Genomic DNA, 15,636 nt, shown 5'->3' on the forward strand with positions numbered 1-15,636 from the left:
TTTTTTCATTTTCACTTTGCTGTATCGGCACCACAAGTGAGCTGTATAGAGTGGAGTACAGTAGGTTTTAAAAAGTGCTATTTTGACATTGTCTGTACACATATGAAACTTTCGTGCCAGCATGTTGGCTTGACCATAAAGTTTACAGCACTGGCGCTGCACATCATCATCATCACATAGATCTTCTCTGATTATGTGCCCCAAGTATTTAAACTTTGTTACCACCTCTAAGACTTCACCTGCCAGATAGAAGGAGGGAAAGGTGAGCTTTTGGTCGCCCTTTGATCTACTGATCATAACAACACTCTTTTTAGAGTTGAACTTGATATCGTACAAAAAGCCATATTTTGAACAGACCCTAAGTAGCTGCTGTAAGCCAGCACTGTAAGGTGAGAGTACAACCAAATCATCTGCATAAATCATGTGATTAATAAGGTGATCCCCCACCATGCAGCCAGTTTTACACTCTTTTAACTGTTTCGATAAGTCATCCAAATACAAATTAAATAATATAGGCGATAAAATTCCCCCCTGGCGCACGCCATTGGACACTAGGAAGGGTGTGGATATACTAGTTCCCCACCTAGCCTGCATGGTTTGGTGTGAGTACCAAAACTGCAGGATCCTCAGATATAAGGGGACACCTCGCTCTTGTAGCTTTAGAAAAAGTTTACCATGATGGATACGGTCAAAGGCTTGCGACGCATCCAGGAAACACATAAATACTGTACTGTTGCATCTACTATACTGACTTACAATTTCCTTAAGTGCATAAATACATAGATCAGTGCCATGATTTTTCTTAAAACCGAATTGATTGTCGGTGGATGCTATATATTCCTTGAGCCTGTCCAGGAGGATGACTTCTAGCACCTTAGACATTATGCTCGCCAGTGCGATTGGCCTATAATTGTCTATGGATGTTAACTTTCCAGTTTTATTTTTGACTACTGGCACCAACAGGACAGATAACATAGAATCAGGCAGTATGCCATGCAACAACAACCCTGAAAAACATATTGCAAGTAGTACTGATACTCGATGACCAGCATGCTTCAGATGTTCTGCTGAGATCTGATCATTGCCACATGCTTTATTAAGAACTAATTTTTCTATAGCATAGTTCACCTTGTCATATGTGACAGTCACCCCATCAGTGTGTGTAACCTCACCAATATTAAAAACATTGCTCTTGATACAATTAAAGATACGTTCATAATGTCTTCTCCACAGCTCAGCAATATTTTCTGACCCTGTAGTACCATCAATGCTAGAAGGCATTGGCATCTTACTGTTATTTACCACCTTAACTTCCTTCCAGAACTCATACACATTATTTTTCTGTAGCTTTTCAGCCATAGCATTTGCCCTCATGGCCTGTTCATTTCTTTTAATATAGCGTATAGCATATTTAAATCTAGCATTAGCTTGCTTCTTGTGGTCACACTCAGGGCCATGCCTAGGTTTACCAGCTAAGACCCAGCATTTAAGAGCTCTTTTAGCCTCTACATGTAGATCATGGACATGGACATTCCATCCGGGTCTCATGTTATGATGTTTACTCTTTTTTCTTTTAAAAGGATTGCTTCCATTAATTAAACACTTGACGATAGAGTCATACATATTACACAGGGCTCTACAATGGCTTACATCCTTACAGTTAATGTTTCCACATGTAGTAGCTTCAACAGGTATAGTAATATTATTTAAGTAACCATCAGTCAGTGATTTGTACTGGTGTAGGTCCTCCTCAGTGAGTTTTGCCCAGTCCAGTTTGACTGCTTGTTCTGGACTATCATTGATGGCCAACTCAGGTAGACCCTTAATATTTATAGTCATAGAGAAAGGCATGTGATCTGCTGTGGCCAGATCATACAAGATCTCAACCTTCTCTATACTGTCATGAGCGTCGGCTGTCGATATACAGTGATCCAGCCAGGATGTTGTATGCCATGCTTCACTGATATAAGTGTAGTGCCACTATCTGCCTATAAATGTCTCAAATTTGAAAGCACTATATTTCTAAAACTATGAAACATTTCAAAGATTCCTTTTCAGGCACACATGTCCACCGTAGGATGAACCTAAATAGGTTTGAATGGGGTTTCTAGGTGTAAGTATGTAGGACTAGTAGTGGGTGAAACGTTACAATGGTAATATGTTGTAAAACAATGAGTAATGGTGATATTTAGTGGTTTTCACTTTTACAAAGAATAATAATAATAATTTAATATAATAATTCTTCTTAACCGTGCACTGCACTTGCACGACAGCAAACCTATTCATGGGAAACATTCACCAAAAGCAGCTGATCTACAAGCTCACAAGCTGTCATGATGTTGTGCAGCCTCTCTATTTTGGTTATTTGATTTTATATAGTGCTTAAATTAGTCCTTTAATGCAGACCGATACAAATAAGGCAACATAAACCCATAATAATTGAATAAATCTGGAAAACATCATTGGTTTGTGATCAGTTTGACTGCTTAATGAACAGTAAAGACATCAGGATTAGGTTAAACCTGGCTGTTAGCCTGGTCCAGAGCAGGCTAAATCCAAAGCATTAGTTTCCATGGTAACTAATGTAGCATCACTTTCATGAAACCGAATCAAGCCTCAACATATCCAGGTTAACTGGTTAAATTAATCTGGCAAGATCAACCAGCTTTCATGAAACCGGTTAATCACTGATCCAGGATATATTAAGCCAGGATATGTGTTAAAGCCTGGCTTAATCTCTAATCCAAGTTTCGTGGAACGGGCCCCTGGGGCCCGTTTCACGAAACTTGGATGAACTAATCCATGATTTAGGCCAAAACCAGGCTTTTTCAATCCTGGTCTTTACAGCCTGGTTTTTTCCGTTCCACTAAAGCCAAGCGAGGCTCAGAATTGGCGGATTTGGCGAGCCGGGATCAGCAAGCCTGGCTGAATAGATAGCCTGATTTTTTGTCTCTAGACCCATTCTGTAGAACACAGATTTACTGATCCTTCTTCTTCATGCGGTATTATGGCAGTTTGCATCCTTAATAGTTGCATTACTGCCCCCTTTTGTATATCTCAGTATCTTTATTCTTTACTAATCTATTCAAGACTTAAGCTTCTAAAATAAATACTGCTGCTGTAATTAAAGAGAGAACATACTCTCAATAGTGGATAGACTGAATGATTAACTACCCCAAAAATATAGTTTACATTTTACCACTACTATTAACTTAAAACAGAATTCTTAATATTGTAAGCATAATGATATTGTCGCATTGTGATATTTGGCCATAAATCCCTCCTCTGAGGGAGCTACCTTTGGGGAAGGGGGTTGTTGTCCAGACAGGGGCCAGACTGGTTAACTGTGGGTCATGGGTTCAATAGTGGGTGAAACGTTACAATGGTAATATGTTGTAATACAATGAGTAATGGTAATATTTAGTGGTTTTCACTTTTACAAAAAAAGTATAATATAATATAATAATTCTTCTTAACCGTGCACTTGCACGACATCAAACCTATTCTGGGGAACATTCACCAAAAGCAGCTGATCTACAAGCTCACAAGCTGTCATGATGTTGTGCAGCCTATATATTTTGGTTATTTGATTTTATATAGTGCTTAAATTAGTCCTTTAATGCAGACCGATACAAATAAGGCAACATAAACCCAGAATAATTGAATAAATCTGGAAAACATCATTGGTTTGTGATCAGTTTGACTGCTTAAGTTAAATAACTCAGAAACTACAAAACATTTCAAAGTAAAAAGTTCCAGCATCTGTTTCCACAGTAAACTGAATTTTACAAAGTGTGAATGGAGTTTCTAGGTGAAAGTGATTTTTTGACATGCCACTATCTGCCTATAAATGTCTACTAAGTCCAAAGCATTAGTTTCCATGGTAACTAATGTAGCATCACTTTCATGAAACCGAATCAAGCCTCAACATATCCAGGTTAACTGGTTAAATTAATCTGGCAAGATTAACCAGCTTTCATGAAACCGGTTAATCGCTGATCCAGGATATATTAAGCCAGGATATGTGTTAAATCCCGGCTTAATCTCTAATCCAAGTTTCGTGAAACAGGCCCCTGGTTCAGTACGACACACATCACTGACATATTTATTTACACCGGTTATATACACAGATAGTTGATAGGCACTTCCGGTCTGGGTTACTTCACAATAAGAGTACTCAATAATAAAATATATATACATACAATAAAGATCATATTCCAACAAAGTGTGACATTTGCCATGGGGTGATCAAGTCCCGACTTACGTCCCAGTAGCTATACCCTCGATCAGTCCCATTAGGGAAAAACCAGGGCCACACAATCCATTCCTCCCGAACTACTCTGCCGGGACTGGGAGGTACTATTTTGGCGCGTGGAAGGACTTCTACAGGCTATGTGGGTGGACTCCTGTCCGGGCCCCTCCTACGTCTTACCAGGTCACCTTCAAACCATAGAGGCTCTAGTTTACCATTCAAAGAGTTTAAAATTCAAAGAGTTCAAATGCAACCCATGGTCTTGTTCTCATGAGCCCTCTTCCGGATGCATACCTGGACGTTAACTCTTTTGACGTGCTGAAAGAGGACCCTCTTGCATGGTGGAGAAGTTGAAAGGTCAATGGAGAGACCTGGTCAAAGCTCAAGGCTTGAGCCACACATTGTCTTCACCTTGATCTCTCTTGCTCATGTGTTGGTCTAGTGGAGACATGTTCTGCTTGCATGCTAAAGCACGTTTAGTATTAAGGACAAATGGAGAGATGTGCGTTGACAGTTTCTGTGATCAGGAGTGGAGACGGTTGAGGAGGATGGTGTGGTCTACTGTGTCAAATGTTGCGGACAAGTCCAAGAGGAGGATGAGGAGGGAGGGGGAGCCATTGTCAGCTGCCATCAGGAGGTCATTAGTGACTCTGCCCAGTGCTGTTTCTGTGCTGTGGGCTGTGCGAAATCCTGACTGAAATTTATCGAAGAGGTTATTGTGTTTGAGGTGTTGTTGGAGTTGAGCGGCAACCACTTTTTCCAGTACCTTGGAGAGGAAGGGCAAGTTGGAAATGGGCCTGTAATTGGAGAGTATGTGTATGTATATATATATATATATATATATGAAAATGGGTAGTTTTGTACCTACAAGTGAGGCAGTGATATTCACTATAAAGTGCTGGAAATTAATCATAGTTGATGGGTATTTGTCAAGTGAACAGCATTGTTGTGTGTTTCTGGCGATGTTGTGGGTGATATTCTACAATAGAGTGGTATAGCAACTTACCAAGCCTCAGAACTCTATTCTGCTATACTTACCCCGAGCAGGGCTTGTCATTAAGGCTTGTCCGCTTGTCCAGAACAATGAATAAATATTTCCGGACAAGTGCATCAAAATCTTACTTGTCCGTTGGACAAGTGACTCTTGGTTTAACTTTTTCTGCTACGCTTCTATAGCAGCCACATTATTGTGTGGCTTTCCAAATAATCAACTTTCCAATATAATAATACAATAGCAATATAACAATAACAATAGCCCTAGAATGTCTGTGATCTTACATACATTTCATGTATTCCAAATACAGAGCAATAAATTGATCCTAGCTATCCACGCAGTAATTAATTCCTAAGACTTGGAGTCAGATATTGTGCTCTATAGTTTCATATCCATTTGAAAGTTCTTGCAGAAAACGTGTTTTAAGTAAAAAATATCGCCACTTTTACATGAGGACACTTTGGGAAAAGTTGATGTTTGGGAAGCACAAACGTATATGGGGCACACAATTGACAGGTGGTAATTGATCACACCACCTAATTTTTATGTGGCCCATACAGTTTTGCTTCCTAAAGGAAGTTTTGATATGTTCAGCCCTGCATTCATTCCGGGCCCCTCGCTGGAGAGAATGTCGTCCGTATTTTACTACTACTATTTAATATGAAACTAGTCCCCAAAACGACTCCAAGCCTTAGGAATTAATTATTGGGTGAGTGTTTAAATGCAGACGAGGTCAGTCTGCTAACCGTGTGTGGATAGAAACAATCTATGGCTGTGGATTTGGAATACATGAAATCATGTATATTAGATCACAGACATTCTAGGGCTATTAACTGAGAATAAAAATAAATAATTTAACCCCATATGAATTACCAGCACACTTGCAGTGGGTTGCAATTACTTCTCTCTGTCAGGAGAGGGAGACAATGTACTCTTTCCACCAAGTTTTGAGCAATCCAGTCGCTCACAACTGGTCATCCCGACACACAGCTAGGGGGTAGTCACAGAAATTGCATGACCAATTTAGCTTTGCCAATATTTTGTTTAATCCTATTTCTTTTCTAATCAAACTGTGTGTGTGTGTGTGTGTGTGTGTGTGTGTGTGTGTGTGTGTGTGTGTGTGTGTGTGTGCACGAGCGCGCGCCCGCGTGCATGTGTGTGTTGCGTGCGTGCAACGTGTATAGACACTGGATTGTTAAAGGTGTAGTGAAATGAAAAATACATGTGTCAAAAATCCTCCGTTTTTAATCCAATTCAAGATGACATCCAGACAGTGTATTACTCGTTTTCAACTTAATCATCACGCTAAAATATGTATAAAGGTTGTGTACAGGTTAGAAAAAAAATCCCTTGGCTTTTCTGTCAATTTGTTAACAAACCACAGCGTGCATGGGACCTACAGGACCCATAGCCTGGAGGGATGCTTCTTCAGGACTGTAACAAACCACAGCGTGCATGGGCCCTATAGGACCCATAGCCTGGAGGGATGCTTCTTCAGGACCATGAGAGCTCCGAGAGGAGAGAGAGAGAGAGAGAGAGAGAGAGAGAGAGAGAGAGAGAGAGAGAGAGAGAGAGAGAGAGAGAGAGAGAGAGAGAGAGAGAGAGAGAGAGAGAGAGAGAGAGAGAGAGAGAGAGAGAGAGAGAGAGAGAGAGAGAGAGAGAGAGATTCCATGGGCTGTCCGGGGGTCAGTGTGCCCTCTCAAGAGAAAAAGCCTGCAGGCCTTTCTGACCCATTTCAGGAGATTGCTTCTTCTTCTTTTGTGTCGCTTCTTCCTTTTTTTGGGGGGGGGGGGGGGGGGGGGGGGGGGGCACGTGCCTCTCGGCCAGCCAATGTCAGTCAAGCGTGATTTGATTAATGCCAATCGGCATTAGGAAGCAGCTGAGGGGAGACCCGCTTAGAGAGAGAGAGAGAGAGAGAGAGAGAAGATCATTTCAGTTTGCTTGATATTTCAATTAATCTAAGACCGTTCACGTACGTTTTAGCTCACAATTTGCGTATTCCTATAGGAGGAAAAACATGTTTAGTTCAGTTTGCCAGAGTTATTACACCACAGAGAAAGAGTTTGTGGAAGGCTTCGGATGTCCTAAGTCGGGCAGTGACAGTACGGCACTCTACTGTTGTGGCTTTAATGACCGCAAGTATTGCTGTGATGATGTCAACAGTTTCTTTCCCTATGAATATGGATACATGTGGTGGCTGAGGTAAGGTCATACCTGTTGATTGAATGAATGCATTTGTACAAACTATAGTACTATAACAACTCTTTCAGTTGTTATAAAGGAGATATTTTTGCTGGGCTATAAAGAAAAACATAAAATGAATACATAGAGGGTACTGATCGATTGATTCAATATACTTTTGAATTAACAGTTTGAAAAAACAAAAAAAACAAAAAACACTGCAGTGTGTATTCAATTCATCATAAGTTGGGAATTCAATTTAATCGATGTAATAGAATAAAGCAATTGGCAAGACATTTCAGGCAAATAGGCTTTTAACAGTCACATTTTTCTGATGTTGTTAATGTTACACATCAATTATAGAGCATGTCACCTTGAAAGAATTTGCTTGGACATAACCAAATTGAATAATTTAAGAGATAATGTACTGCAAATCTTCCATTGCCAATATAGGCCTACCTATTTTAATTGAAATTTACCTCGTTTACATAATCTATACTGCCAACACCTGCACATGTTCTGATGTGTACTAGTCTTTGCATAATTTAAGAGATAATGTACTGCAAATCTTCCATTGCCAATATAGGCCTACCTATTTTAATTGAAATTTACCTCGTTTACATAATCTATACTGCCAACACCTGCACATGTTCTGATGTGTACTAGTCTTTGCATAAGCCCTTATATTTATTTTTTCCTGTTTTAAAATGTACATTGTGTATTTACTCTGCATGAGCACAATGTCTTGCTCCCGGTCATTGTTAATGCATTGTTAGAGTAGAGATTCGTTGTATACTTTTCATAGGTTTCTTGAGGTATCATGGATGGATGTATTATTTGGCTGTTGTGAAATTTGACATGTACGCATTGAAGTGTTTCTGCCTCTTGGCCAGTTCACACTTGTAAAAGAGACTCCGTCTCAATGTGCTTTTACTGGTTAAATAAAGGTTAAAATAAATACTGCTGCACCATTTTACCATATACCATACCATCTTTATTTATATAGCACATTTAAATAACGACGTTGTAGCAAAGTGCTTTACAATTAAATTATAAAAACCACAACTTAATTTAAAAACAAACAACTTACACAGTGTCACTTTCAACAGCTTGGAAATGCTAAAGATTCGTCTTGAGGCGTAATTTAAACACCTGCAGGGTGGGGGCTTGTCTTATTGTGCAGACTGCACAGGCAGCTCATTCCTAGCCTGGGTAAACCCACTCCCCCTGCTGGACAACATTTCATCTCTCCTCAGGCTGAATGCAAATCTGGTGAGGGGGAAGGGGTTTACCCAGGCTATGGCTATCCAGGGTTTGATGAGGTCAGTGTTGTGATCTTCATTGAGATCCAGGTGATGATAGTCAGCTCCACATATAGGAGATCTATGTGTTGTACCAAATTGGTTAATTTGTCTCATGACACGCTCCATACAGTATGTGTCTTGAGTGTAGAGGGTTTGATGATGTCTGATCGACATATGGAGACAGCCATATATGGAGCGTGTCATGAGTGGAGGCACACAATCCACGCACGCAAGCACACACGGACGGCTGCGCGCAAGCACACACACACACACACACACACACACACACACACATACACGCACTCACGCACGCACGTTTTGTGTAGTGTTTCAGAGTGTCAGCCATCTTGGATTTGCCTTGTTCATATCCAGTGGTGGAAGAAATTCTCTTCTAAAACACATTTAAGCTCAGGCACATGTTTGAGTTATTCAAGTTTGTTTAACTAACTAAAAAATACATGTTATTTTGTTCATCTATGCCAGTGGTTCTCAAAGTGGGGTCCGTCCCAAGGGTCCTCAGTGTCTATGATGGGGTTCCAGGGGGACCCCAGGGAAATTTGTAATTATAGCATAATAATCAGTTTAACCACTTTAAACACAGTTATATCTGAAATGTGAGCTTGTAGATCTACTATTTTTTTTTAAAGTATTTTTGAATACATTTGAACAACAACAATCTTGTGTCCGGGTCCGTGGTATTCAGAAGGGGGTCTACTCTGGAGCCAAATATCAAGTTGAGAAGTTTGAGAACCACTGATTTATAATAATGATATTTCTTCTGTTTGGACCTTCTGACTTTTGTTTTAGTGTGGGAGCATTTGTGGGCCTCTCTATAGCAGCTGTGGTTCTCCTTGCATTCATCATCACACTTTGTGTCCTGTGCTACTTGTTCATCGTCACCAAACCCAAAGGACTGGACAATGGGTTGACTCTCAGGGAAGCAGGTACTAAGACCACACGTTTAAAAAAAATGTCACAGAGTTGTTTATAAAATGTTTTAATTACACAGAATCGTCACAGACTTTGCTTGTCTAGGTGTTGTATTTCTATGTTGTGTTCTAGTTGTCTTCCCCAGGTGTTTCTCATGTGTAATCAGCCCTCTTGTGTATATTAGTCTTGTTCCCCAGTCAGTCCTCGAGTCATTGTTTGGTGTCACTTCATGTTCAGTGTTAGTTTGTGATTGTGATGTTTTCTCAGTTTTTGTAATAAATCCCCAATATTGGATCTTGAACTATGCCTGCCTTGCTGTCCTGCATTTGGGTCCTCACCACACCACCAGAACGTGACACCCGGTACGTCCTGTCACACGCACACACGCACGCACATGCACTCGCACGCTATGTGAGCATTGCGGCATGTGCACAGAACAGCTGATATAGCCTAAGCCTGCACCTGGCTCGCTGATAACAAACTATCCTTACACCTGGGAAAAACTGAATCCATTCTCTTCGGATCAAATAGTAATCTCAGCAAGGCAGATGGCTTCTTGGTTAGAGTGGGTGACAATAGTATCACACAAAAAGATCAAATTACCTACCTAGGTTACATCCTGGAGGCTAATCTTTCCGGTGATAAAATGGCCACCAACGTAATCAAAAAAGTCAATCAAAGAACAAGATTCCTTTACAGGATCTGGTCAACAAAAACACCTTGAAGACCTTAACAGGCGCCCTCGTGCAAGGTTTCTTCGTCTGGTACCACAGCACCTCAAAGGCCCTTAAAACAAACAACAAACTGGTCAGGCTCCTACTTGGCCTCACCCCCCGAACCCACCTCACCACTACCCACTTTGAAAGGCTAGAATGGCTTAGGGTTCGACAACAGAGTACAGCATCTTGCAATGGGTCTGGTCCACAAGATTCGATACACCACCAAGATACCCATGTACCTGTCTAAATATTTGTATGCTGTATTACTTTATGGACAAAATATAAAATTTTACCTTATTCCAGTGCAATGTTAGACCATCAATCTGCTCCATATAAATTATATAATAAATGTGGCTGTCATATAGGCTAATTACTGTACATAGACTACTCCTATTTACAAGTTGGGTGGCATAAGCCATAAGGCATATCATTATTGGCCTCTAGAAAAGACTAACGTCTGTTTTTCTTTGTCTTTCTTTCTTTTGCAAGACTAACGTCTTTTTTAGTTAAATGGATCAAGATTCACTTCATCACGGTAAATTCACGATATTACAGGAGATTCCTTCTTTCCTTGAGATATCAAAACATACAGGTGGGGTTTTCCTGTCATTGGGGCTTCAGAGCAGCGAGGGCGGGGTTTGCCTAGAACTGCAGTGGGATCCATAATAACGCGTCTCGCATTTCATTGACACTGGGCTCACTTCCTTCCTGGACTACAATTCCCATAATGCTTTGGTGCACTACTCCTCCTTGTGGATATGTGCCCATGGCTGGGCACAGGAATTCAGGAGGGCGGCCTGAATGATGGTCCCGAGTTGAGTAGGTGCTGTCTGGGGGACGGCCTGGACACTGGGACAAAGCAGTAGAGTTGTCGTCTGGGGGCAGGCCCGGTGGCCGAGACGAGGCTGTGACGTCATCCGGAGGGCGGCCTGGAGGCCGAGACGAGGCAGCGGTGGCGTCGTCAGGAGGGCGGCCTGGAGGCTGAGACGTAGAGGTTTCGTCAGGAGGACGGCCCGGAGGCTGCGAAGGGGCAGCGGAGGCGCCGTCAGGAGGGCGGCCTGGGGCAGCAGAGGCGCCGTCAGGAGGGCGGCCTGGAGGCCGGGACGGGGCAGCGGAGGTGCCGTCAGGAGGGCAGCCAGAAGGCCGGGACGGGGCCGAGGACCGTGGAAGCGGCGCCGGGGATGCTGCACGTGATGCTGCAGGTGACGCCAGGGGTGCTGCAGGCGGAGCCACAGGGGATGCTGCAGGCTTTGGAGCTGAAGGAGTCATTGCTGCAGATACAGGAGGGAGTGCTGCAAGCGGAGTTGCAGACTCAGGAGGGAGGGCTGCAGGCAGAGCTGCAGACTCGGGAGGCGACACTGCAGACTCAGGAGACGGGACCCCAGAAGACGCTGCAGACGACGCTGGAGACAGGACCCCAGAAGACGCTGCAGACGACGCTGGAGACTCAGGAGACGGGACCCCAGAGGATGCTGCAGGCAGAGACGAGGCCAGAGGTGCTGCAGGCAGAGGCGACGCCGGGGATGCTGCAGGCTCGGAAGGTGACGCCGGAGATGCTGCAGGCTCGGAAGGCAACGCCGGAGATGCTGCAGGCGGGACTGCAGGCGGGACTGCAGGCAGAGCTGCAGGCGGAACTGCAGGCGGAGGAGCCAGAGCTGCAGGTGGAACTGCAGGCGGAGGAGGCGGAGCTGCAGGCGGGACTGCAGGCGGAGAACAGGAGGAGGATGCTGCAGACTCTGGAGACGGGATCCCAGAGGACGCTGCACACCCAGGAGATGAGGAGGATGCTGCAGACTCTGGAGACGGAACCCCAGAGGACGCTGCACACCCAGGAGACGAGGAGGGTGCTGCGACCCCAGAGAACACTGCACACCCAGGGGATGAGGAGGGTGCTGCAGAGAGCTGGCAAGGGTTTATGGACTCTGGGCAGTGCAGTGCTCTGGATGCCAGGCAGCGGGGTGCCAGGCAGGAGAGAGCTGGGCTGGCTGGGCCGTGGAGAACTGGGAGGCGGAGGTTCCTGGTGGTGTTGGCCACCATGGCGACCATGCCTTCTCCTACAAGGCCCACGGTTCCCCAAACTGTCCGGACAGGCTGGGCGGGTGGGCTTGGTGGCTGGGAGACCCAGGGAGACACCCCCCTGCCTATTGACACAACGGGGACCTCCCCGAGCCAGACGGGTGCCATAAAATGGATTTTGAGTGTGAAGTTGTTCTGAATAAAACGGAACTTCATCACCACTGGGAAGATCGGGAAATAAATCCATATACTGGGTCTTCTTCCGGCTAGAATCAGGGCTAGTGGGACACAGGCTGAACACTCCAACCCTAATGGAGTGAGCTGGCTGGGAAGCACAGGGAAACGTGCTGGTGTCCAAAAAGTCTTTAAGCCTTCCCCGCACCACATCCAGGTGGGGGACAAAATGGCTGACCCATGGCCTCTCCTTTAACCACTGCTGCTGGGTAGACATCTCCACTTGGAGTTCAGCACGCAGATTGGGGGGAGAGGCCATGAAACGAGTAACCAAAAACTCAAAGTCCACCACCCTATGGCGGAAAATGTTTAGCTCTGCTGGGTTCATTTTTGGTCAGTACATACTGTCACGGTAGCAGAATGTCTGAACCCAAAAATGCAGAGCCACAAGCAAAGTAGTTTCAAGAACTGTTTTATTAAAGGTATATTCAGTGATTTCACTTAATTCAAATATCACTTATTGGTCCCACAGCCAAAAACGAAACCTAAGGTTTTTTGAGAGAAATCACTGAATATACCTTTAAAGCAGAAAAATGGCAGATTTAGCTTACAAACAAAAATAGGAAAGCAAGCATCTGCTCAGGGAAGCCCAAAGTCCAAAACGTCAAAAGTACAAACAAAAATCCAAAAGGCAAAACTAAACACGACTAAATACAAAACAAAACAAAGCACAAGGCAAACACAGGAAGTCCAGAAATGCAAAAGCCTTACTGAAGGAGAACAAGGATTTCCAGGGACAGAGGAACACCAAGAGGAGCACCGGACAATGATTTTATGTACTGACAGTTTGTGTGTGCAATGAGTCCAGTATTTATAGGCAGCAGGATAATGGCAAAGGGTTCACAGGTGTGTAATGGGAAGCACTGCAGGGCTGATGAGAGTTGGGGACAGGTGTGCAGTGTGAGGGAATGGAATGAGGGACTGACCAGGGAGGAGACATGGTCTGTGGAGTGACAGATCATGACAAATAGGCCTTTACTGAGACAACATGTAGTCCAGGAAGTAAGTGAGCCCAGTGTCCATGACATCAGAGACACTGGGCTCACTGCTAAAATCTAAAATATCTAAAACCACATATTACACACATAAAGACCTTCAGGAAAGTGGAAATCTTCTAAACGTCATTAACATATATTGTTTTGCAAAAAGGGTGAAGTTTCACTCTGTTTGTGGTCTATACTCAAAAAGTCCAGTGGATGAGGAGTGGAGGAATGTTGAGGAGGTGCAGTTTCTTGATCATATGATGGCGTTGAATAGTGTTGAAAGCAGAACTAAAATCAACAAAAAGAATAGTGGCAACATTGTCCGAAGATAAATGTGTGTTGAAGGGAATGAAGGAGGCATGCCACAGCATCCTCTGTCCCCCTCTTGGCCCTATAGGCGAACTGGAAAGGGTCCAGCTGTGACCTGACAGCTGGCAGAATGATGTTCAGAATCAGTCTTTCCAGGCAGTGACGGGGTTTCTTGGGTACCGGTATGATGGTGGATGTTTTCCAGAGGGTGGGTACGGCTGCTGTCCTGTAGGACTCCCAGAAGATGGAGTGAAGGATGGGGGGAGAGCTCCATGGCGCAGAGCTTGAGCACTTTTGTGATGCCACTTTGTGATGCCATTCGGCCCTGACACCTTGCCAGGCTTACACCTAGCCAGCAGCTGTCTGACATCGTCCTCTGTGAAGGGGGGATGTGACGGCTCCTGAAAGGGGAGGGCTCCCAAAAGTTCCTCACAGGCAGCAGAAATTATTTAAAGTTATTAAATTACATTAAAGTATTTGCAAAGGTGGAAGTATCCGGAGTTGTACAGTTCTGTGTGTATATATAAAAGCAGTTTTTTCTTGAATCCCCTCCTCCAGAATGTAATTACAAATATCTACAAGCGGTGTCACAAAACACAAAGGAAAAGTTATACATTGTGACTTTAACAATCAGTGTCTGTCTTCTAGGAACTGAATCCAACCCACTAGAAGGACCAAGTCAACCCAGCAAGCATGGCGGTCCCCAAGGGTTTCGGAAACACTTCTTGAGGGGAAAATTGGACTGTGACAACCAGCCACCAGAACCTGACCGTCTGTTCCAGCGTTGTTTTATGGCAACAGTCACAACCATCAATGAGTGTCCTGCATAGAGCACACTAAGACTGTGTCACTGACACTCTTCATAACTTGTTTTCAAGAAGACAAAAAAGCACCTCATTGCACACTTGTTTCACAAGCTACTTGCATCAGGGATCTTTGTAGCCCAATCACTGAAGAAGGCCACCCCTAAGCTACTTGGCAGGATGGGGCCATCAGGATGTCATGTCGTAGCTGTAGCTACGCCAGCAGGAAAATAAACAAACCAAAACGAACACCTGATAGCATTAGGTTTAACACTGGGACCCGTTCCCTTGTATTCATTAAATTGCCATGTCTTAGGTTCCATTGAACCTTTGTCTACAACCTCTTCCTGGACTTTTAGATAATTGAACACCCCAAAGCCCCCCATCACTATCGCGTCGGATGTGTAGGACAGGTCATGTCTTTGCTTGCTTTCAAAAATAGAAGACGATTTTCCAATTTTAATGCGCTATAGGAAAATAAGGACATACAATGGCAACAGGCGCTTCTCGATGGCATCACACCGGGCCTCCCCAAGATCCCACCCATAGCTGCCGCTGATTGGTTCGACCCGGGCGCAAGACGGTTCAACGCCAATCCCTGAGCGATCCCAGATGGAGGCTGTATTGTGAATTTTTCATCTTGCTTGTCGAAACCCGCTATATTCCGACGCAATGACATTCCAACGCGCTGAATACTAATACTAACCCTGTCCATAACCCTGAACGCACGCAGAAGCCATTTAAAGTTTTGCAGGGAATTATGTGATGTGTAACCTTGGTAAGGTATGGTAAACTTTATTCGGTGCATTTATACATACATGTATACATACATACATACATACATACATACATACATACATACATACATACATACTTAATTTTAGGTATGCGGTCTAGCTTAAACTTGGACT

General features: G+C 43.8%; 1 protein-coding gene across 1 annotated transcript; it reads left to right on the forward strand.

Annotated features, from left to right (window-relative positions):
• Positions 1-7,263: 7,263 nt before the first annotated feature.
• Positions 7,264-14,874, forward strand: LOC310859913 (protein shisa-like-2A; the record flags this gene model as incomplete). The annotated part of the gene is made up of 3 exons (XM_083766679.1): positions 7,264-7,448; positions 9,539-9,675; positions 14,571-14,874. 3 exons carry the CDS (start codon positions 7,264-7,266, stop codon positions 14,750-14,752), a joined length of 504 nt encoding a protein of 167 aa, XP_083622805.1. The 3' UTR covers positions 14,753-14,874.
• Positions 14,875-15,636: the final 762 nt, after the last annotated feature.

Source organism: Protomyctophum parallelum (assembly GCF_964188405.1).
Source record: "Protomyctophum parallelum genome assembly, chromosome: 6".
Lineage (NCBI taxonomy): Eukaryota > Metazoa > Chordata > Actinopteri > Myctophiformes > Myctophidae > Protomyctophum > Protomyctophum parallelum.